We start from the raw sequence: 25776 nt of genomic DNA on the forward strand, positions 1-25776 counted from the left end.
AAAACGGAGTGACGGAAATTCATGCCACATGTTTTAATTTTGATACTCTACAGAGAAGCCCTACAGGCTATACTCCTATGCATTTTTTGTAATTATCTAGTGTTATATCAGCATTACTAAAGTAAACCTTCAATATCGTGAAGTATATATTTAAATATGATTACTAGCCACCTTGCCTAGTGTTATATCAGCATTACTAAAGTAAACCTTCAATATCGTGAAGTATATATTTAAATATGATTACTAGCCGCCTTGATTTGGTTTAGTTAAACTAGCGGTCATTATCTCCAGAGTTGGAAACACGCTTGTCCCCTTAACTACTCCGATTAATTATATGTGAAAGTAGCCGGATCCCAATAAAGAGGGTGGGGCGGGAATCTCAGAGACAACACAACATGCCACATGTGTTGAGAAAAGCAAAAGCATAAATCTGTTGGAAACAAACCAACTCTCCAAAGGTAGCAGAGTAGGTTGATGAATAAAGTTCAGGAGAAGCAAAAGTGAAATCTAGGTAGCAGAGTAGGTTGATGAATAAAGTTCAGGAGAAGCAAAAGTGAAATTTGTTAGAAACAAAACAACTCTCTAAACGTAATGTTGGAAACAAAACCAACCTATTCTTTGTTTTCTAGCAAAAGTGAAATCTGTATCAACTCTCTACTAAAGGTAACGTTAGAAACCAAACGAACTTACTCTCGTGAGTAAAACCAAAGAAGACTTTGCTGACGAGAGTGGGATTTGAACCCACGCCCTTTCGGACCAGAACCTTAATCTGGCGCCTTAGACCAACTCGGCCATCTCGTCGGGAGATGCAAGAGGCGAAATACTCAACAATTAAAATCAGGAATTTAATAACAAGAAGCCCGCCAATAACATCCTCATGATCTCGGTTACAGCTTGTGGCGGGGGCGGCCACTAACCCTGGACTCTTGACGATAGAAAGAGACAAATGAGAGAGAGGAAATGCCCGTATCAATCAGATAAAATATCGATCAAAATAGAGAAAATAAATAATGGAGGCGGCATAAAATTGGGTACAAGGAAGGAAGGAAGGAAGGAAGGAAGGAAAGCATGTCACAAAGTTAGTAGTGGAGAAGACAGAGGATATATATATATATAACAAAAGGGGATCGGTTTTCACAACAGTAGGGGAATCATAGTGTGTAAAGTCATAACGAGTATCGCACTAGCATCCTTTTGGCGCCAAATGAGCTCAGTCATCACTCTGCATGTGGCTCTTTTATCCATCCATCCAACTATCATAAGTTTGAGGCATTCATCCAGCAAAACCTTGACCAAGCAATACTCAAGGACGTTTTCATAGCAGCCAAATCATCCGAGTCACCACCCACTACTACATGTGGTTCTTGTCCAAATAGTACACATGTTGCAATTACTCAAGGACGTTTTCCATCATCATCAAGCCAAGGTCAAGGACGACAAGGAGGGATTTACATCACCGACAACAACACGTTCAACTGTCGAGCTTTGAATTAATGATGCAGAGTTATCTTGGGTGGCTAGCATGACGACAAAGCTCGCCGCCTTGCAAAAGCTCCTCTACATCATCCAAAGCACTTCTTTGCTGCTCGAGGTCATTAGGTGGATCTAAAGCGTGTAGTCGACACAAAGAATAGGACCCGCCTTTGTTGTAGAGCAGTAGGATGCATACGTGCTAGGTGCACCTTTCTTCATCACTATAATTTAACTATGATGCAGACCACATTTCGAAGAAGAAGAAAATTCTCTTTTGAAAAATGGTTGATAGAGAAAGATTAAGGTGAACTCGATGTAGCCTTGACACTCATTTATAACCTGTGGGCTTTATGTGAACCAGCCCTGATATAGTAAAAATCCACGAGCGTTTTCAACTCACATACCAGAAATGCATGCGCAGAAACCCTGAACGAAATGCAAGAAACTTAAAAGTGCAAAAAATGCTGAAGCAGCACAACATTTCTACCTTCAAAGTTCAAACTGTCATAATTTACCATAAAAGTTTAAGACCTGCAGTTGAGCTACATAGTCCACCCTGGTACATCCCAATATCTACCTACATTCTAAGTTATGAGCCCATCAACAAGATGCTCACTTCACTTAATTCTACCCAAAAATGCATGCTCTGAAAAGTCTCATTTCCTTTTCTTTTGTGGCGGCTCGGGTGTTTCGTCTTCGTCATCTTCATCATCCTCATCTTCCTCATCATCAACTCCATCTTCATCGTCCTCCTCTTCTCCTTCAACACCATCCTCATCGTCTTCATCACCTTTGCCATCTTCATCGTCATCGTCCTCCTCCTCACCACCTTCATCATCATCATTGCCTTGATCACCTTCAACGTTCTCACCTTCGCCATCGTCACCAGCCCCTTCCTCTTCTCCAACATCATCATCCTCTTCATCATCATCGTCTTCCTCATCATCATCGTCTTCATCGTCGTCGTCATCCTTGTTTTTGGCAACTTCAAGCCATGCATTGGTCTCCTTGCCTCTCAGTCTCACACTTGTGTCAGGGCCTTCCAAAGATCCATTCTCATCATGGACTTTGCAAGTAGAAGGGCTATACTCCTGCAGTAGTCAACATTGGTAAATGTTACATCACATGCCTCAGCATTAATAGGCAATCCATCTGATTTCTATCTTCAGACACTAAAGCCTACAAAATTTATCTAAATTTTTTGTGTTTACAACTCCTTTTCATGCCCATTTGTTGCCCCAGATTCTTAAACCTTGAAACTATCATAATAGAAAATCTACCCCTTTCTTAAAAAGCTTCCTTTCGTTCAGGCCTCATATCCAAATTTTTTGTGTTTACTGAACTCTGTTTCATGCCCATTTGTTTCCCCAGATTCTTAAGCCTTGAAACTATCTTAATAGAAAATCTACCCCTTCGTTTATAAATCTTCCTTTATGGAAAGAAAAATCCCAAGGCCTATATTAGAACATCTCATCAGTGCAGAAACTACATACCTCAAAAGAAGTTGAGTCAGTCATTGTGCTTGTTAGCTGAGATAAACGGAAAGGTTCAGCATCACTCCACCTGCAAAAATGCAGAAAGCAAATATCATTGCTGTTTTCTAGCTCTTTTACAGTTGCTTCAAGTCGTAATTTAGCCCATGAACTTTCATATGCCATCTAGCTCTATTAGGCAATGTGATGAGGAATGATAAGGCATCACCCATCACCTTCTACTTTCCCCAAAATTGAAGATGTTAATGCAAAACCGCTAGATAGAATTTTGCACTTTGATCTCCCTTGCATAGACCCACCTACTTTCGGGACAGGTGGTTACGTTATCTCACAACCATCAGAGGCTCTCTTAATATTCACAGAAGCCATTTTCTTTCACAATGAAAGGTTAGGGCTATGAAAGATTATCTGGTTATATATTTTTAAATCTAAATAGCAGTTGCCTGGTTCAAACAACATGTTCATTAACCTTCATGAGCTTCTTAAATCCCAGTGGAAAATCTCACCCAAGAGCCAAACAGCAGCTGCCTTGTGCAGAGGCATCACAGGTGCCAGTGTCCCCATGTTCAAACCTGGCCTGAAGAACATAGAAGACGACTGAGCTTCTTAGAAAGTGTGTAAATTGACGGAAGACATCTAGCTTTTGGTGGATCTAAGTGGTATAAACCCAGAAAACAGCAGGAACACACACACACACACACACACCCCACGAACTACCTAAGAAGGAAAGAAAAATGAGACTCACCGCTGTGCTCACGATTCCGGGAAAGTGTTGGAGTTTGCAGATGCTCGTACAGGCTGAAAACCCTAGGTTTGACAAAACTGCAAGGCAGAGAGCCTGGACGGCTGCTATGGCTTGAGCCAGTGCATTCAGGCACATGCTCAGAAGCAAATCTGAGCTTGGAAGGACATGCTCCTTCTCAAACATGTACCCGGACACAAGCTGAGGTAACACAGCCATGTTCTCCACCTCTCCCATGAACTGATAAACCACAAAACTTACCTCAGTTTTTTTTTCTATAATAGAAAAGAGACCTCTATTAATCATGTAAAGGGAGATCTCAAACAAAAAGGTAAGGTCTTGGTAAAGGTCACAGCTCTTTGGTGAACTTCCCTCTGTTTAACCACCAAGCCCACAAACCTAGCAAAACCCTAAAAATTGCACTAACAAGCTGCACAAGAACACATAAAACCAACCAAATTTAGCTAAACCTTCAACAGGAAAACCCTAGACGTCTCACCTATTCGCTACACCTTATAATTGGACAACCAGCTAAACGCTAAATTTAACCAAACCCTAGAATTTTTCCCACAACAAACGCTTTACTGATCTAAACCCTAGAGCTGCAAAAAGAAACACCACTGTAACGTTAAATTTAGCTAAACCCTAGAGAAATTGTATGTAAACCCTAAAAACCACAGATTTGGCCCAAAAAACGTGAAGAAACGGACCTCTCAGCGCCTGCAGAGGTCCCCGAGGGCACCAGGACCTGCACAAACTCAAGAAACGAAGCAAAACAGGTAGATTTTGGCCATAGCCACGGCAAGCTTCGCAGTTCTTGTAGCCCGGGCCAGCACTTGCAGATTACGGGCTATAAACGGCGAGCACGTTGGCTCTAAACAGCAAAACTATAATCGGAGAGCCGAAAACCGTGACGAATAATACATGTGGACAACCAGACATTTACTGCTAGCGGAAACCGCACGTAAATTTCCTGAAAAGACACCTAAATTTTACGAAGGGTGGATAGAGGGTAATAAGTCTCGAGATGCTGAGGGATATTCTTTGTTAATTTATGCTCAAAGCTTCCATATCTAGTATAAAGACATGCCTTTTTATCCAGCGTTTGGAACTTCTAGATGATTAATATTATCTACGTAGAAGTCTTCAAGAAGGAACATTGATCTCTCTCTCTCTCTCTCTCTCTCTCTCTCTCTCTCTCTCTCTCTCTCTACCACCCACCACAAGTGGGGCAGATTGGCTATTGCAACGGCCCTTATAAAGGCCATGATCCACCGGAGTTCAAGTCCATCCGTTGGTCGTATATACCCTTGTGTTGCATTCTATCGACGTTAATACCTCTCTCTCTCTCTCTGTGTGCTGCTACAGGGAAGGGAGGGGGCGCGAGGGGAGGGCGGTCATCTTAACTAGATTATTTATGCCAACCTAAGGTTGTAACCTATTGGTGCTTGAGTGAAAATATACCATTACAATGAGAGATTTGGTCATAGTAACCTAGTCAGCAAGACGATGTCTTACTAAGGCCAGTTTACCTGTGTAGAATGGCATAATTTGTCTTGACTTAACTTGTGACTTAAGGCTTAGGGTCAAAGCACGGTTACACATTACCTAGGTTAACTACATCTCCAATTGTGCCGAAGATTTAACCTCTTCATATAATCACATGTAAAAATGGAGAATATTCCATTTTCCAACTTGTCACTTTCCAATATCTTCTACATTTGTTTAGTGAACTATGTTTTACCACATTATAAAATCAAGAGTATACCATCTCTCATGCTTTCCAAGCTTTTGTTGTTGAATCCCCAAGATCTCATACAAATTATAGCCCCAAGATCTCATATACAAACTATAGCTTATGGTGTGAAATTGAGCACTATGGGTGAGACTTACGCCTTCTTGTTGGTTAAACCCAATATCTCTCTACTCAAATGTAAAAATATAACTATTGGGATTTAATAGAAGAATTTATGATATCGCGTGTGTGCATAAGATAGCCTTTGTAAATATATGTGTATAATATTTTTTATTAACCTCTAGTTTTTAAAGCCCATTTGACATGCAAGTATATTTGCAAGAGCAAGAGTGCTAAATACACCTTTATTAAAATGCTTATACACACATTTTTAAATTTTATATGGTTGAAACTTGATTTTGAGGTACAAACTTTTCTAATAGAAAACATAGGCGCGTACACTTTATGCTACTTAAGGCATTTTTATTTACAAGGATTGGATGGTGAGAATTTTCTTGAATAATCTCTCATTCTTGAAGGAGCTTGTCTACCACTTTCCCATCTCAATGTGCTTGAGATATGAACCCCCAAATGGGCACCCTTTTCTTCTCCAACTTATATCCTACTCATCAAATACCTCTCAAACACGTAGCTCATGTACACATGAACGTTTCTATATAGCTTTTGACTTTTATGGAGCTTGAAAATATTTAAAAACCTCATATCCCTAGAAAGAAATGAAAATCTATCAAAAGCATATTTTCATGACTCATGCTTGAACATGTTTATGTGATATGATAATGATTTGCGAATAATTACTGGCACTAGTGTCATGGCTTGGACCACCATCCTTGTGTTTTATGTGCACATAAAACAATGTTTTAAAATTTTGATACACTTATATGTGTGCACATATATGATATAGTTATATGTGTGCACATATATGATATAGTTATATGTGTGCACATATTCCAATACATCCTCTCTCTCTCTCTCTCTCTCTCTCTCTCTCTCTCTCTCTCTCTCTCTCTCTCTCTCTCTCTCTCTCATGCACATGTGCATGTGCATTTTAATGCATGGGAAGGGACTTGCTGCTTAATAACGCATGAATGCAAGTGTGACACGGGTGGCACATGGATGTTGCAATGGTGTGGACTTCCATCATGCATGCACGCTTAGTTGTGTGCCTAAGTTTGTGTGTTAGTGTGCCTTGGCAATTATAAACAAAAGGTAAGATCCTTTAACATTTGATATGATACAAAAAGTAAGATGCTTTTTGACAACCTAAAGCAAATATTACAATGTTGTTTCTTCTACTAAAGGCTTAGGTTTTTTATAAATACTATGTATCTCATCTACAAAAGTTTTACAGTTGGAAATTAATGCTCCACACTCTCGTCGTGTTAATTGCATGGGTACCACCTAGCTCTAACTTGTAAGGTCCCCTTTATGAAAAGAAGTCACTTTGTCATAGACTAGCACATTGATGCCTAACACAACCTGGTTGAGACACCATGGTGAGGTCATATGTGGCTCGATAGTTAAGAGATGGCTTCGGTAGGCTTAGCATCATGCCGAATAGGCTACATGCAAGTGCGAGATGATATACCCATATTGAAAAACACGAAGGGTAGAGGGAAATCGTATCGGGATCTCAGGTTGAGGGGCCCAAATAACCTCAAATGGGTATGATAGGAGAGGGCAATCTTATCGGGACCTCAGGTTGAGGGGCCCAAATGGGCACCCAAATGATCTCAAATGGGTCTAATAGTTGTGCCAAAGACCACAGGATACCAAGTGTCACGGATCCAAAATTTGGGTCCCGGGAACATCAGGCTGCAAGGCGATCCATCACCCCCATCTCACCATGAATCGTGGCACCATTATCGCGTGTGTCAACATGCATTTTGCCTTATCGGGTCACATCTGTCTCATGTCTCCCTGGCCCACCAGCTCCATAGCCAATGTAGTCTTGGGTCATTCCCTCCACCTCAGTTCCACGATTCCCGCCGGCCCAACGTCATCGGCCTGTTAACCTGGGATAGCTCGGTCATCCTGGGCGGCTTCACTATTTCCACCATTTTTCCTTCTATCGATCCCATTTCTACCGGCACTTTGCCATCAAGGTGGCCAGAGGGAATCCCTTGGGCCACACGGCACTTTATGACCCCCACCGCCATCCGAGAGGTCTAATGTGCCTACCCAGGTGTGTGAGTGAATTACTACATGTGCCTATGTATGAGTTCATGCTATGCTTTTCCTTTACACTTCTTATTTATTGTATTATTACCCTAGTCAAGTGATGTGCCTGGTTGGGTCCTATTGTCAAACTTAATGTAGGGTAGTGACTGATATGGGGGGCTAGCCAAGCATCATACGACTACCCTTAGGTACTATATATAGACATGTTCAACACCTTCCATCATTATTAAGATTATAAATTTTGAGATCTACTTGTGTGCCCTTCTTCTTCTTTCACAATGTATATAAACCTCCATCATGTTTGTAGTGTCTTTCCAAATTCCCATATCTAAGCTCCCTACACAGGGTTGGAATCCTTGCAAACGGTAAGTTGATATTATTATGTTGTGTGTGTGTCTCTGTGTGTGTGTGTGTGTGTGTGTGTGTTCATTTTATAAAAGAGAATACACCATACATCATGTTGTTACTTGTGTAACTTATGCATATATTCATTTCAACACAATATAAGAAGTCATTATTATTTATATTGTCCAAGTAGCACATGTCAAATCATTGCATGCCTTTTCCTATAAAGTTTTCTAGCTCATGAAGCACTTGCATTTTCTTCAAAAAGTCCTAGCCTTTCTTTTTTTTAAAGTTTCTAAGGTTAATCGTGATTGGCTTTGTGATCGACACAAGGCTAATTAGCCCATAGTAACAAATCAATACAATATATTAGTCCAAAGTGGATTTAACTTACCTTAGGTCACCTATGGGTCATTGAAGTTATTAGAAACAAAGCCGAAATATTATTTGTAGCCTAGCTCTAGAAGCTAAGAAAAATCATAATGACGGATGGATAGAGACAACAAAACATTGATGAGAAGTGGCAAAGGCTAGACTTAGCACTGGCACGCAGTTGAGAAGGAAGCGGTAGTGTGAAAACCACACATGACATGTGGCATATCGAACAGACCTAGAAATAGGTCCTTTTGCATTCATATGCACTCTAACCATTGTACTCTTGACTCTTACTACTGCATTCATTTACATTCTAACCATTATACTCTTAACCCTTACTACTTTGCAAAATCACTGACTATTGTAATCATTGAGATCATTATAATCCCGAATCATTTACACTCATATACTCTTAACCCTTACTACTTTGCAAAATCACTGACTATTGTAATCACTGAGATCATTATAATCCCGAATCATTTACACTCATATACTCTTAACCCTTACTATTTTATAATCACTGTTCATTGTAATCTTGAATCCTATAAGTCTTGAGTCTATCCTAGTCTCCGTACTTTTATTGTACTCATCATTATATTGTTGATATCAAAATCTCTTAAGAATACAATAATACCATAATCATTATACAGTTGATATTGAAACCTCCCGAGAATATAATAGCATTTACTTTACTTCAAAAAAACTGGCTGCTTATATTAAGAGGTTAGAAAGAGACAGGCTACAACATGTTGAGAACTCTAATGAGACCAATGTCCATGCACATGACATACAGTTCCGCAGGCCCTGCGCTTGCCTGTGACTTTATTGAGAAGTTTCTCTAGCTGTGAAAACAGCTTTTCCCTCTTTTCGTGAGTGTGACTTTCAAAAGGCATAGAGTGCTTTGATGAGCACCACATCCTTGGAGATGACGGCCTCTCTCATCTTCCACAGTTCTTGAATTTGTTGTGTTATCTGATCCACTTGCTTTCCTTTAGCTTTTTCCTGTAGTCGATGAAGCTTGGTGTCCAAGTCTTTCAACCGTCTTTGTATGCATCTTTCACCTACATGAATCAAGTTCTCTTTCGGCTTGAAACTGTTAGTATGCATACTATTAAAAATGGAATCAAGTCTATTTAACCACAAGCACCATAATCCAAGTAACAAGTTTTTCCAGCCAAGGGTGTAGCCATTCCATAGCTGAATGCACTTGGCCAATGACTCGAAACATTTCTTTGCAATAGGGCAGTGCATGAAAATGTGCAGGTCATCCTCCTGCATCCTGTGGCACTTCCCATCCCCTCCTATGTTAAGTCTGAAGGCTTTGAGCTGGGTCCAAATAGCTTTGAACATGACCAACCAAGCTAGGCATGCTTTTTTTGGTTCCATATACTTATTCCATAGCTTATCAAACAGAAAATACCATTGCGATCTATCTAAAAGGATTCCCCATCTCTTGTTTAGAGTGCAATGGATAGGATTAGTCCTCTGTTTGGGGGGAATAGGGAGAAGTCCTTTTTTATTCTTCCTCTGTTTGGAAAGCTTTGTGCGCTGGCATATCTTTAATCAAAAGCAGCCAGGTGTCCGATTGGTGCCATAATCTGATTCTTACCCCAATAAGGTCTAATTCTACATATGAGACATTATAATCTCTGATCAGATCAGCTTTGGACATCCAAGAATTGATGTCTCTGTCCCAAATATCCCACCAACAGCAGATTCCTTTCCTGTGCATTCTCAAAGCCGCTTCAGCTTGGGCATTATCAATTGGGGGGAGGGGAATTCTTGGCCACCAGATAGAGTCTCTCCCATATACACCCCATTTGTGACTAGGCTTCTCAGATAGGATAAGGTCAGTCTTGATAGCATTCCAAGCGGACCAAAGCGAATGGACCAATTGGCTACCAATCGGTTTCACCAAGTATTTACTAGCCATAATTGTGAGAGGGGGGAGCTTCTTCCACTTGGGGAATTGTTTGAGCTAGAATTGTTCTAGATTTCTAGTGATCAACCAGGCCCAGTCTTCAGAGGGGTAGAGAAAGCTTCTCAGCACCCACTTGGTAGCCATTCTATTAGCCAGATTGGACACATCTTTGATTCCAAGGTCCCCTTTACATGTTTCCAAACAACACCATTCCCACCTAACTTTAGGGATTTTCCTAATCCAGGGGTCCCCTCCCCATAGATAGTTCCTGCATTTAATTACCATCTATCTACCCCCCAGGTTTAGATGCATTTTCTGCCATCTGTGGTAAGTTTCTCTTCCACCTTGTTTAGCACCCACATCCATCTTTGCTTAAGGGTGACCTTGAATCCCATGGGAATGCCCAATAATCTGAAAATTACTCCCTCTTCCAGGACTTTGTAGCCAGCTTGAATTAGCCAGTCAGGAGGCTTGTCTCGAATAAGGGTCCTGATACCTATTTTTTTATGGTCAATGTCCAAGCACTCCCAAAAGCACTTAATGCTTAGCTTAGTATTGGCAACCATGGCATTAGTATCATTAGCATTTAGGTGCATAGCTGTTTATTGTTGGGAAGAGAGATACCATTCATTTCCCCTTTGTCCATCCTATCTTTAATCAGCCAGTTCACACCATCTGCACAGCAGCAATAGCATAGAGGAGGGGTGCCAGAGGGCAGCCTTGTCTGATAGATTTGGTCAGGGAGAAAGTGTCAAGGAGCACACCATTGACGTTCACCCTAGCCGTGGCATTCCCAAAAAGAGTACTCACCATCTGGATGAAGTGCTGACCTGCACCCATGTGTTTAAGGGATTCTAGAACATAATGCCAACCGAGCCTATCATAGGCTTTATCAGTAAATTTTGAAGAAGATGTAGTCCTGTTCAGATTCTTCTGCATACACCATACCCTCCCACAATGTGATAATGGCATCCAAAATGTATCCATGATTGTGAAAGTTATCTAATGGTGGGGAGACCTTGGTTTTGAGTAGCCCAAGTTATCCATGATTGTGAAAGTTATCTAATGGTGGGGAGACCTTGGTTTTGAGTAGCTCAAGTTATCCATGACTGTGCAAAAGTTTGGATAACTTTTTGCATGGTTAATTTACTATACAATGTCTATCTCATATAGTAGAAAGAAGTATGAGACCGTAGATTGGATAGACAATGACTTTCTCAAAGAGTAGATAGAAGTCAGAGACCGGTGATTAGATACATAATTTCTTTCTCATATAATAGATTAGGTACATCAAATAGTAGATAGAACTCTGCAACTGGTGTGATTGGATACACCAAAGTACAGTATGGTGATATTGAGACTCAATAATGGAAGTTGACATCTTTTTCGTGGGGAAAATTGATCTTTTAGTAGTCGTAATATTGAAACACCACTATATGTGAGATTACAGAAGAAAATTCCAAATTTTGGTAGGGATTCTAATATGGCCCCAGTCAGCCCCAGTCAGATGATATGGTCGGTTGGTCATTTTGGACCAAGTCGTGGGTTTGGCTGACCTACGTCTTGTTAGCATTCATGATATCTCCTACACATAGCTATGGAGATTAGGGTTTATCTAATGACTTACTAATGACACATGTTAAGCTAATCTAGGATGGATGGTGCCTAAGTACACTCATGATGATGAGTATGTGTAATAGACTCAGGCACAATTAGGTTACAAGATTAAGACTTGTACTAATAAAGAGGCTTGAGATGTGTGCAAGTGCTATGCTTGCATTGCTTGAAATGGGTTCCTTTTATAGGAGAAGGTACAATCCACTTTGGGTTTTTCTTGCATGTGGGACAATACCCAACTCTTATCACATTCTTTCTAGCTCTCATGTTACCTCAAATCTCAACACCCCCCCTTGATGGGTGACTTGACCTATCTTTGAGGCCTAGAGGTAATCTCTAAGAATGAGGTCCCCCCTTGATAGAGACTTGATCTATCTTTGAGGTCTAGAGGTATCTTCTAAGAGTAGGGTTACAAAATGATTTTAACTTTTTTTAAACTTTCTACATTCACATGTGTGCTATGAGTAACTTTGGCCCATGTGCTACTTTGACACTTCCCCCGCTTAATGATACTTTGGCTCCTCTAGGTGAGGGATAAATTTCCATCTTGGGTACGTTATCGGTCCCAGAGACTGTTTACAAGCAATTTTTGTAGGAAGTAGGATTTTTACAACAAATTTTTGTTTAAGAAATGGGAAGTGGTTGGTAGCTTCTTTGTTTTTTAGTGTTGCTTCTTGCTCTTGAGATCCTTGCTTTTGCTTGATGAAGATCCCTTGTTGCTTTCTTCATTTTTCATGTCAACATCATGTCCTTTTTCTTCTTTGTATTGATGGATGCTTCTTGGCACTTGGTCTTTTCTCTTTGGCTTGATTCTTGGCTCTTTGATAGCTCCTTTGGTGTGGATGTTGTTCTTCTTGTTGCCACTTGATGCTTGGTGCTTTGATGCTTTCTTTGATGCTTTGTTCTTGATTTCCTTAAGTTCCATTTGTGCTTCATTGCGTATGATTTCATGTGTGAGTGCTATACATGTGGTGACTTCATGCGTGTGTACTTTTGGCATGCTTAGGAGAATGCTTTGAGAGCAATTAAATTATGCTTTATCAAGATGCTTGATATCCTTAGCATATGTCCCTTTCTCGATGAACTTCCCAATGTTTAATGCCATTCAAGAGGGTCTTACCATGAGCTTGTGTCAAGCCTCTATGGCAGTGTTTATTTTCTCTTACAAGATTAAGCTATAAGTTTTCATGCAATGACTGATTTCAAGCTAATGAAGGTGATTTAGATGCAAACTATGCACTAAAATTGAACTGAATATAGTGAAAAACACTCAAATTAAGCAATGTAAATGGATGAGATGGACTCGAGATTGGTATTTTGTACAACTATTTGATTAGCCCCTTATCGGATTTGAACTGACGGGATGCAAGAGAGGGCTTCCCACTATAGATGGGATGACGGGATGCAAGAGAGGGCTTCCAACTGATTTGAACTGACGGGATGCAAGAGAGGGCTTCCCACTATAGATTTACACCGTAATTTTTCAATCTTTAACCTTAATTAGCCTAATTTTTGCTAATAATATACTAATGAGATGATGATTAGTGCTTATTGAGTGTTTAGAGGTAAAAACATTTGGAGGCTAAAATCGATCTTGTAGATGCAAGAATTGAAGGGGATTTTAGTATAGCTTTCTTGTGCTAGTTGAGAAGAAGTGATTTGTGCTAAAAAAACTAGCTCAAAACCTTAGAAACCAGGCAGGTTTGCGCCTCTTCCACAGACGACTAGTTTTCTGCTTAGCATATGACGATGCGTGCAATTTTTACTGTGAGCTTTGAACTGTGGAGTCTTTGTAAAGTCAATAACAAGCCTACCAAAGGGCTTATGCCAATTTCAAGAACTCAAGGTGAATGGGTCAAATAACCACTCATCAAAAATTCAACACATATGGGTTGTAGCATGCGATTCAGTGTATTGTAGCTTCCCTTAAAGATGTCTAATGTGTGGCTAAGAGGGTTTCTCCAATGTTTGTAAGTGCAAGGAGAACCAAGCAAATGAAGTTTTGGCCACAAGGATGTAATGAGGATAAGATTATGATTAGTGGGTTAATGCTTATGAATAGTGATAAAAACTTAGTAATGAGTTAAAGTGAATGATTTGGAGAAGCTCAAGGAGGAGAGGGGATGCTCTGATACCATGGTGATAAAAACTTAGTAATGAGTTGAAGTGAATGATTTGGAGAAGCCCAAGGAGGAGAGGGGATGCTCTGATACCATGTTAACATTCATGATACCTCCTACACATAGCTATGGAGATTAGGATTTAGCTAATGTCCTACTAATGACACATGATTGTGAGTGTGTGTGTGTTGCAAGAGCTCAAGCTCCCTTCTCCCCTGCATCTTTTCAAGAAGCACCCTTGTACTCTACCTCTGAACTCGACAAGGCAATTGTCGACTATTTCTTGCTGCTCCAACTCATAGAAGCACTCCCAAAAGAAAACATAAAGCCACTTGAAGATCTCATCCGAGACACTACTAGCTCAATCATCATATGTATACCCATGTAGCTGTATCTCTCTACTAGCCTTATAGAAAAGTCTATAATCACTAGTGGACTTTGTCTAAGAATATGTCTAGCCACATCCACGTGTGCCTTCCTGCGGACCTGTATAAACTAACTCACAAGTGTAACAACATAGCTCAAATGTGGCCTAGTAATGGTCATGTAGATCAAGCTATCCACTATGAGCCTATACATAGTGGGGTCCTCCAAGAGCACCTATATCTGTGAAAAGCTTGGTGTTTTGCTATAATGGCATGGAAGTAGGCTATCATACCATACTTAGACAACATGTCCAAGCCATACTGCCTTTGTTACAATAAAATGTCATCAAGTGATCTCACCAACTCTATACCAAGAAAATACCACAGCTCACCCAAATATTCCATATCAAACTTTTGCTTCAAAAGCATCCTGGCATCATTTATGTCAGTGTCACAATAATCAAGTCATCCACATAAATGACTAACATCATGATCCCTCTATCTTTTTCACATAAATATGCATTGGATATCTAAATCCAATGGTAACAAGATACTCCACGATCTTGTTTGCTTTAGGAACCTGCTTCAAGCCATACAAGTCTTTGTACAGTAACCATCACAAAAAATTTGGATGTGTATCACTCCCATAACTTGGTTGTTGCATCATGTAAACTTGTTCTTGTTGCAAATCACCATGCAAATAGCAATCATGGTAGCTCAAGTAAGAGATTTAAACATGAGGTTTAGGCATGATGATTGAAAAAAAAATTAGAGTCAAGCACACATGATTAAGCAAGAACTTAGCATAATAATCTTACGGAGAGTAGAAAAAGACTTACACTATTGCATTAGATGACAACCTATAAGTAGCCTTAAGTATAAGTGATTAAATAGTAATCACACTTCATTAACACCTTAATAAAGTAGCATAAAAATGAGCACCAATTGCCTAGGATTAATTGCAACCTAAGTTTCTCCATTCTACAATTTACATTATGAATAGGACCCCCATAGCAACCGTCCCATGGTGTGACTCCCCAGAGGAGAAGTATACTAGTAGGAAACTAGATTTGTCACACTTGAAAGTGTTTGGATGCATTACATATGTACACAATGAGCTACTCAATAAGTTGGATCCAAAGGTTAGAAAGTGTGTGTTCATTGGTTACTCCCATGAGTAAAAGGAGTGTAGATGTTATAACCCTTTCACACGTGAGATGAGGGTGAGAAAGGATGTTGTCTTTGATTAGATAAGAAGTTGGTATACTAATGTAAAAGAGTCAATTAGGGCTGATGCACAGGAGCAAGTGGTTGCATACAATACAAGTCAGTAATCACAGTCATTGAGTGGACTGAAAGAATCCTCTAGCTGTGGGTCTATTGATAAACTATGGAGTGGTAGACTATGTCAAAAAATTAGTCCTGCAAGTTTAGTAAGTGCATCACATAAAGGTAAAGAGAAGTTGATGAGTCTCTTTGTATGCTAGACATTTTAGTACGGCATTCATATATTGATTGAGACTCTAGTGGCTCGGAGGAGAGCCTTGATGAGGAATTTGGGATTCTAGCTATTAGAACACCTGGGACAAGAAAGGCTATGGTAGTTGGACACCAAGGATAGATCCAGAGCCAAGTACGTCGTGTAGGGTCAAAAACCCTATTTAGAGATTGATGTATGATGGTTATACAGCTCACCATTATGCATACATGGCAAAGGTTTTGCAAGAGGTTGAATCCACATGTTTTGAGGATGTTGTTAGGCATGTACATTGGCAGAAAAAAGTTTATTGGATGTAAGTGGGTCTAAAAAGTAAAGCACAACTTAGATGGAAGCATTATCAGGTACAATGTGAGATTGGTTTTCCAAATATTATGTTGAGACCTATGGCATTGATCATCATGAGGAGACATTCAGCCCCGTTGCCAAGATGGCAACCATGAGAGCTATTATTGCAGTGGTGGCTGCATCAAAAGGTTGGGCTTTACATGGATGTAAAGAATGTGTTCTTGCATGGCAAGTTACAAGAAGAAGTATATTTTTTAGGAACATCCACTAGGCTAGGAGGATTTGAGTCACCTAGATTATGTGTGCAAGCTACCTAAAGCCTTGTACGGCTTGAAGCATGCATTGACATCATGGTATAATAAGATTGCGTGTTATCTTATCACAATTGGTTTTATATGGTAGATGATGATCATTCACTCTATGTGCAAAAGAGTGATAAGGGGATTGTGGTCATCACCATCTATGTGGATGACTTGATTGTTAGGGTGACAATGAAGAGAAAGTTGAGAATGCAAAGGGTCTCTTGAAGAAGAAGTTTGACATGAAGGATTTGGGAAAACTGAGATACTTTCTTAGCATTGAGGTCATCAGGTCGCTTGAGGGTATATGGTTATCATAGAGACATTATGCATCAAAAGCTGAGGAACATCGAGGAGATAAGGCAGAAATAGCCAAAACCAACTCAAGCTATAGGTTGAAGAATGAAGATCAAAGAGTTGGGATATTGCAAAAACCCTATGCAACCAAGTATGCATGTATCTTTTCGTACCATGCTCTGGGGAGCCTGCTTAAGACCAGATAAAGATTTCTTCAATCTGCATACTTTTGATTCCTGACCTTTTAAACAAAACCATGAGGCTGAGATACATAGAGCTCCTCATGTAAATCTCCTTTCAAGAAAGCAATTTTGATATTCAGCTGACATACATTCTAACCTTTATGTGTTACTAATTCAATGATACTCTGCGTGGTAGTCATACGACATGTGGGTGCAAAGGTTTTACCATAGTCAATGCCTTTCTCTTCCACATAACCCTTTGCAACAAGCTTAGCTTTATATCGCTCAACACTATCGTCTGCTCTACATTTGAGCTTATAAACCCATTTCATACCAATGGCCTTCTTGCCACCAGGAGACAAGTCTCTATAAATCCCATGTATCATTTTTTAGTATCGAATCATACTAAAATTACATAGCACTCATCCAATTTTTAGATTCCTTTGCTTCATCAAAGGAGACAAGTTCCTCTTTATTACATAAACTGGCAATAAAAGATGACATGCATCAACATGAGATGTGTGATGATAACCTGCATGTGTTCTTCTAGGCAAAGTAGTGGTGGCCAATTTACTCTCATGTAGTGTTTGCACCAGCCATTTTGGCATACTTTTTGACTCCTCAATTTTCCTTCTTTCCTCATCAACATCATCCACATTTGCCTCATCAATAGGCTGATCTGTGGGCTAAAAACATACTAATTTTTAACCTGTGTGGGCTGATTTTTAGCATTCCTTTGAGTACCTAAATGCTCTACATCAATGTGTCCTACATTGAACAATGGAAGGGAAGTGTCAAATATGTCTTGCGAATATACATTTTGCTATATTTTACACAAAAGAAAGGGCTTAATTGAATCTTCCACAAATACAACATCTTTACTCACACAAGAATCTGCTTGGTAGCATGATGATAGAGATGGTAACCTTTACTTTTCAAGTTGTACCCCACAAAAATACATTTAACAGCCTTATCGTCAAGCTTGCTATGAATTTGCTCAAGAATAAGTATATAAGCAAGATAACCAAAAATATGTAAGTGAGCCACAGAGGGCTTTGTATGATTCCAAGCTTCAAAAGGCGTAATTGTATGCAAATACAATGTAGGACACCTGTTCAAAACATATGTTGCATACATAACTTCTTCAAGCTAGAAACCATGATATAACTCCTGAATTTTGACCATACAGTATGCCATCTCCATGAGAGACCTATTTTTGCGTTCAGCTACACTATTTTGTTGAGGTGTATAGGGCACAATACATTGGTGTTTTATCCCATGATCAGCCATGTATGCATGAAACTCCTTAGACATATACTCCCCCCCTCGATCAGTATGCAAGGTAATAATCTTATATGAAGAAACATTTTTAGCCATAGCAAGAAAGTGCTTAAAGCACATAAAAACCTCTGATTTCTATTTCAATGAATATATCCAAGTATGTCTGGAATAATCATCAATGAATGTAACAAAATAGAGATATCCCCTAGATAGTGTCCTCATAGGACCACATACATCACTGTGTCCTCATAGGACCACATACATCACTGTGTATAAGGTGCAATTTCTAGACAGCTCTAGTTGAGAACCATCTTTGGGAAATGATGCCTGCTGCAATTTTCCAAGAATACAGTCCTCATAAACATGTTTGATAGGGGCTTCAAGATGTGGTAGCTCAGACACCATGTCATGCTTATGCAAACACAGTAAAGTGCCAAAGTTCAAGTGACCAAAGTGTATATGCCACAGCCTTGAGGAAAGGATTTACCTTTGCCTCTTTGTTGACTGGCAACAACAAAAGCCTGATCTCCTGTACGCATGACCGATCTATTTTTCCTGGATTTCTCTTCTTGTAATAGCATAGAAACCAACTGGACTCAAACTTCAAGGCATTTGTATTGCCTTTCATCACTCACTAATGTGCTAGAAAAAAAACTTTGATACGAGTCTGGTAATACATTCAAGATAGTAGGCACCAATGAACTCTCAGAATATGCTTCATCAACACTGGCCAAGTGCTCCTTAAAATCCTTGATTTTTGTAACTATCCATGAAGTCTCCCTCATTCATATGCTCTAACTCTAATTTCTTGTGTAGATAAACAACACGTGCTTCATTATGTACCTGGTATAATGATGCAAGTATTTCCCAAGCATGTTTAGCAGTCTTGCATGACCGAATGTGAGGAATGTGAGGAATGATACTCTTGTTGATTGAAAAAGCAAGCAACACATGTGCCTATGCATCTCTTCTATCCCACTTTGTTTATTCTTGCATAGGAGGTATGGTATCTTGTGGTAATTCACCATGTGAAACTGAGTCCTTATCTACAGATATGCCTTCTACATCTTGTTCAGCTGAGAAACTGGAACATTTCTCAGTACCAACCACAACATTCAATAGCCCTTTGGCTACCAATACATGCCACATCATATAAAACCATAACGAGTAGTTGGTCCCATCAAGCTTATCCTCATCGGGATAATATCTAAAATACATCATTGTCTACCATTTCAAATAATACCCAAGCAAGTAATCATGCAACCTAGAAGTGCTAAGTGATCCTTTGATTCAAACAAGGTGGATGCTAATAAGCCCACTGATAATGGAGATCTGCAGCAAGGTGCATGAAAGAAATGCAGAGTAAAGTGAGTAAAAATTTTATTCGTAAGATGTCGGGGGATTGATGTCGCTGAAGTGTAGCTCATAGACAAGATCCGGTGTGGTGAGTGTCTGATGATGCTTTCACATGTATCTGCACACCCGTCTATAGTATATCTAATAATACTACTTCAGAATTCAATGAAGGATAGTGCAAATCTGACCGAAAAATTACAGTACAAAGTACTACTTTGTCCTGCACACTTCATATACACACACACATAGTGGAGAATCTCAAGGGAGCACACACACACACACAGAGTGGAGAAAATCAAGGGAGCATACAATGAGATGATAGATATATAACGAATGTGTGTTATACAAAGATGATAATTATACCCCAAGATGGGTGTATACTAGCATGGGGGAAAAAACCTCCTAAAGAAGGAAAAAGTGGCCCATCTGGTCCTAGTGTGTTCACACACATCACTACCAAATATGGCTCCCAAAATGTGCAAAACTCAGGGATGTACACATGGCATAACATACGTAAGGGATATGTTTTGACATTGTAAGGGATGTGTATATGGCATGACATATGTAATGATTACTTTCTAACATACGTGTCTTGGCATACGTAGCTTGATATGTCCTGACATTGTAAGGGATGTGTACATGGCATGACAAACGTAATGATTACCTTCTGACATACGTAAGGGATGTGTTTTGACATAGTTTACCACATCATTTAAAGTTCACACACTCAAAATTACTCAATTTTCACACAAAAACATATATTTAAGAAAGAAACTCATTTTAAAATTAGATATTAAAGCTATACATACCCAGTGGTCACATTGATTACAAATTTTTCTGGCCTTCCAATAAGGCTTTAATCTTACTTGTACAGCTAGGCCTCTATAGTGTGTTCCAAGGATGAGTGTTTGTTATTGCCTGTGGGTCCGAGTTCCTAGTAGACAAAGTGAAAGCACACCTCAACAAGAGTCTCCCTAGGTAGTTATTGCAAAAACAAAACAGGATCATGCTCCTAAGTACTAAGCTAACAATACCTTGTCAACATTCTTGGTGATGCCTTCTTCACACAAGCTTTTGCTAGGTGCTTTGCACTTCAGAAGCTCTTCGGTTATGTGGCTTGTGTAGTGAGCATGGACCACTTGCAGCACCAAAGTTGAGAGGCTACCTAGGTAGTGTCCAAGTGCAGTATCTCTTCCAAACTTTTCTTAGGCTCGTCCTTTCTTCCCTGCTTCCTCCCTGTGAAAAGGAGTCAATAGGCAATGATACATATAACCACAATTTTGTGAGTTTGTGTTCTCACATCTGACATTGTAGTAGGAGAAAAGCTACATAAAGAAATTTACCACTGTCTTTGTCTTTTTCAATGACTTACATCTTGCTGATATGTCAATGCTTCTTCCCAAGACATATTGGGGCCCAGAGGTCAAGCAGCCACTTGTTTTCTAGTCATCTCATCAGCCAGTCTTCTATCTTGTCTTGTTTAGACACCTAACTATAAAAAGGATCTGCTTCTTTGATTACAACCAGAGTAGAAGCAATTGTCTCCTCAATAGAACGACTAGCACCATATAATAATTACTCAAACTCTGTGAAGTCATTATCACTATAGTCGATGTTGAGTTGACTTGCTATGTTGGCGAGGATTGAAAATGCTTCATCCTCCGTGAGGCCCATGTCCTTTTCAATATCATCAAAAAATAAAAACTCTTGCCCATCCATGATGATAGGGCTCAAGAGTTTAACATTAAGCTCAGGAGGAGATCAACGATCTCCTCCTCCTCTAGCACATGGTCTTCCTTAGTTGGGAGTGCTCTCAACCTATAAGATCCAAGGACTCATGGATTTTTGGTATCTCAACATCTTGAACTAGCTACCTTGGTCAAAAAGATTGAGGCAGAATACAAGAATTCTTACACATCTTTTGGTCGTACTGAAAATTTGACAAATTCACAAGTAGATGTATCAACCTTCCATAATGCCTATAATGTTTCAGATTCCTTTGATAATGGAGATAGTGCCCTGAACAAAGCCTTGATGAAAAATTAAGGATCCTAGTTATTGTTACACCTGGTGTAAAAAGAGCCAAACGAGTGTTGAGAACACCTAACAGTGAGATCCAAGTGTACGCAAGTATAGGAGGACCAGATCTATCCAATGGAAAGGTTAAGATATAATGGACATACAACCCATCATCATGCATATATGATCAAAGCAATATAAGAGATACAGTCCACATATTTTGAGGAGGCACTTGGACATAAGCATTAGGAAGCTGCCATGGATGAAGAGATAGATGCATTGTATACAAATAAAACATGGGATTTTGTACCTTTTCTTAAAGAGAAAAAGGCAATTGGACGCAAGTGGGTCTGCAAAGCAAAGCATAATTTAGATGGGTCTATAAGAAGGTAGAAGGCAAGCCAATATGCACAAACCTATGGCATTGACTATGAGGAGGAGTAGTCATTTCTAAGGGATAGTCTTTAAGCAAATGTATGTAAATAATATATTCAATCATCCAATTCCTCATCTCTAATCGTCTGATTGCTCATCACCGAACAATTACCAATTTGTAAATCACGATGGGAAAAGTCCGATCGTTACGGTTCGATCGTCCAATTACCAATTTGTAAATCACGATTGGAAAATTCGGATTGCGATTGGAAAAGTCCGATCATTAGGGTTCGATCATCCAATTACCAATTTGCAAATCGTTTGATTGTGTCCTCTTATCATCCGATCCATCGTCTCCAATCGCTCGATTACTTGTCTCCGACCACCTAATTCTACATCTCGGATTGATCGCTCGATTGCACTTCTCCAATCGCATGATTCTTGATCAACGATCGTTCTGATTTCTCAAGTTTGATCATTCGATTGCTCATTTTTACGATCATGTTCATTTTTTATCGTCCGATTACGTATCTTCATCAATCATCCAATTTATCGTCTCTAATCGTCCGATTGCTCATCACCGATCATTCGATTCCTACACAGTTTGTAATAGTCGACAGTTCGTCGAGCACATTTTCTAGCCAATACTCGTTCTTTTTCGCTCGCTTTTGTTTATACTTTGCTGCATCTTGGGGTGTGCATCTTTTTTGGGATAGCAGAATGGCAGGAAGTAGTGATTTGTTTGGAATGCTTCCGGCTAAGGTTAAGTTGGATGGCACCAACTATCCTATGTGGTCATGCATGATGCTACATATATTAGTGGCAAAACAGTTTCTAGGCCTATGTATCGGCAGGTTCATAAGTGTGTCCTCTGTTTGGAGCAATATCTAAGACTACCAATTCTTTAAGTGTATTGTCCGTTTCAGTTCCTCGTGCACCTCCCTCACAAGAGAAAGCCAAGTGAGATGGCAAGGATGCACAGGCACATGGATTGATTGTCCTATCATGCAAGAGGCACACCATCCCGCACATATGGTCATGTTTTTCGGCCAAATAGTCATGGGATGGACTTGCTTTGTTGTATCAGGTGTGCAATAGGCTCAAAAACAATTAAAGACTAAGCATATGGTAGAGTGTGATTCAATTGATGCTTACATCATGAGAATCAAAGACCTCAAGAAGTAGCTAGCAAGCCTAGATGAGATCATTCCCGATAGTTTGCTTGTATCCACAGTTCTTGGTGGATTGTCAGATTCCTTACATAACTTTGCTACTACCCTCTACTTGGTTGCCAAGGGTAATGCTAACTTGTACTCCTTTGATGAGTTGGTGTCCTTACTGCTATAGGGGGAACAGTTGTGGGTAAACTGGTCAAGCATTGTTTCTGGAGATTAGGCTTTTGATGTCTCACATAAAGGTAAGGGCAAGTGAGGAAAGCCATCAGCCGCCCAACCTAAGGGCAAGGCCGCTTTTTCCCCATTGACTTAGCCTCCACCAAGAATGAGGCCAAGAAGAAGAAACAGAAGCCCGGAAACCTCAGTGAAGCTGATGGAAATGCATTGAAAGTGAAAAGAAAGAGAAGAAAAATAGCATTTCAATCACAAAAAGCATGTAAGATGCTACGAAGGATGAGTTAGTGAACATAGCTCAAACGGATTGGGCACTTGTGGTCACATGTGCTCATGATCCTTCAAAGCACATAGAATGCAGTGGTAGAATGCAATGATGCTTGGTACTTTGACAGTGGTGCTTCTAAGCACATTACCTCATGCAGAGGGTTGTTTCTCTCTTTACGGGATGCACCTAAGGTGGGCACTAGATATCGTGTGTGCCAACATTGCTTCCTATGCCATCAAAGGCATTGGTTGAATTTTTCTTGTTGCAGTGAATGGAGATTTCATTCCTCTCAAGGATTCTTTGTATGTACCTGACATTAAGAAAACTCTTGCAATGAATGGAGATGTCGTTACTCTCAAGGATGTTTTGTATGTACCTGGAATTAAGAACAACCTCATTTTGGTCTCAAAAATTGCACAAGCAAGCTTTGTTGTTAAGTTTGTGGTGGGGATGACATGCACAATGCATGATTATCACAAAGGGGATATCATTGTCATTACTGGTACATTCTTCCATGGTTTATATAATATGGATGTCTATAAGAGGAGTGCATCAAAAGATGCTTTAATAGTTGACACTACAATTATGACCGACACAGAGTTGTGGCATGCTCGGTTTAATCATCTGAACTTTAATAGTTTACTTTGCCTCAAAAGGCATAACAGGGTGCGTGACTTGCCATCACTCAAAGTGCCTAATCAAACATGTGTGTGAAGGATGCGTACTTAGCAAAAAGAAACATGTCTCATTGGATCGATGGTGGGATCTCCCCGCAAATTGTTGTCCATAGTGATGTATGCAGTCCTATGCAGATCCCATCTATTGGGGGCTATCTATATTTTATTGCCTTCATTGATAATGTTACATGCCACACATGGGCATATCCATAGAAGAAAAAATCAAAGTTTTTTGCATGCTTTGAAGTTTTCTTATCCATGGCTGAAAATTTCAATGATCATAAGCTTCTGACGCTTTACAAAGATCAAGGGGGAGTACATGTCATATGAGTTTAATGCATTCTTGAAAGAGAGGGGTATCATACACCAATGTACCATGTCATACACAACTCAGCAAAAAAGGTGTCATAATGGCCGAATGCAAGACCAGGTCTCTTATGGAGATGCCACCTGTATGGTTAAAGGTAAGAGCCTACCTCATAAGTTTTTGATGGAGGCAATCATGTGTGCAACTTATGTTTTGAATAGATGCTCCACCAAAGATTTGAACACCGTGAGGCTGTATGAGGCTTGGAATGAAAGAAAGCCAATAGTGACTCATATGTGTGTATTTGGTTGCTTAGCATATGCTCTTGTGCCATTGCAACATTGACACAAGGTTCAAGGCAAGGCCGTGAAATGTATATTTGTGGGATACAGTTATGTAAGGAAAGGGTATTAGCCTATGATGGGCAAGGTAATAGTCAGTCGAGATGTGATATTCACTGCGTAGCACTTATTAGAGTGCAAATCAAAGCCCATTGTGGGTCCATAGGATGTGCTTGATTCTTTGTTTTGTTTGTTCCAAAGTGGTGCACTAGATTCTGACCATGTGAATTAGCCTATTGAGGCTCGAACACACCGCAAAATTGTTGGCTTGACTTTCAATCCATTGATTAGGTAAATGTTGATGATGCAGTTGAAGAACAAGCTGCTATGAAGAAGGCCAAATCAGCCCCAAAGACACTTTTCAAGACAACAAATTGTCCGCTCCTCTACCTAGTAAAACAAGATCAGCTACTTGCCAGCACAGGACTATTTTGTTAAAATCATGCACTCATAGCTACAACACGCAATGAGGAGCCTATTTCTTTTGAAGATGATTTTGAAAGTGATAATTGGATGGGTTCCATGTAATTGAAAATTAATTCCATTCATAAAAATGGCACATGGAGTTATGTGACTTGCTCACAAGTGGGTATGCCCAAAGACAAGGGATTGACTATGAAGAAACCTTTGCATGCACTTCACGTATGACTACCATACATTATGTCATTGCATTAGTAGCACACTTTTATTGGCAAGTGAATCAATTGGATGTCAAAATAATGTTTTTGAATGGGGATTTATAACCTTCAGGTTTTTTTCACAAGGGTTCAAAGAGCAAGGCATGCACATGGCTATTTTGTTAGATCATGCACTCATATTTGCAACATACAATGAGGAGCCTATGTCTTTTG

The 25776-nt window shown here is 39.7% G+C and overlaps 1 protein-coding gene and 1 non-coding gene across 2 annotated transcripts; both read right to left on the reverse strand.

The window, feature by feature from the left end:
• Nucleotides 1-720: 720 nt before the first annotated feature.
• TRNAL-AAG (transfer RNA leucine (anticodon AAG)) lies at nt 721-801 on the reverse strand. Its single transcript has one exon. It is a non-coding gene; the product is annotated as a tRNA-Leu (tRNA).
• A 1152-nt stretch (nt 802-1953) lies between these two features.
• On the reverse strand, nt 1954-4670 carry LOC147613591 (uncharacterized). The gene is made up of 5 exons (XM_086781594.1): nt 4419-4670; nt 3712-3948; nt 3473-3543; nt 2967-3036; nt 1954-2564 (listed from the first exon to the last, which is right to left on the reverse strand). The coding sequence occupies exons 2-5, from the start codon at nt 3943-3945 to the stop codon at nt 2130-2132; spliced, it is 810 nt and encodes a 269-aa protein (XP_086637720.1). The 5' UTR covers nt 3946-3948; nt 4419-4670; the 3' UTR covers nt 1954-2129.
• Between the last annotated feature and the right edge of the window lie 21106 nt (nt 4671-25776).

This window comes from Cibotium barometz, chromosome 43 (genome assembly GCF_041138505.1).
Source record: "Cibotium barometz isolate CiBa-2024 chromosome 43, ASM4113850v1, whole genome shotgun sequence".
Lineage (NCBI taxonomy): Eukaryota > Viridiplantae > Streptophyta > Polypodiopsida > Cyatheales > Cibotiaceae > Cibotium > Cibotium barometz.

What these genes read in the sequence shown, in the direction of transcription:
- LOC147613591 (XM_086781594.1), bottom strand. Translation starts at nt 3,945, where the DNA reads ATGGGAGAGGTGGAGAACATGGCTGTGTTACCTCAGCTTGTGTCCGGG. An exon ending in CCGGAATCGTGAGCACAGCG is followed by an intron (nt 3,544 to 3,711) that starts GTGAGTCTCATT and finishes TATGTTCTTCAG; the next exon opens with GCCAGGTTTGAACATGGGGA. An exon ending in CTGACTCAACTTCTTTTGAG is followed by an intron (nt 2,565 to 2,966) that starts GTATGTAGTTTC and finishes TGACTACTGCAG; the next exon opens with GAGTATAGCCCTTCTACTTG.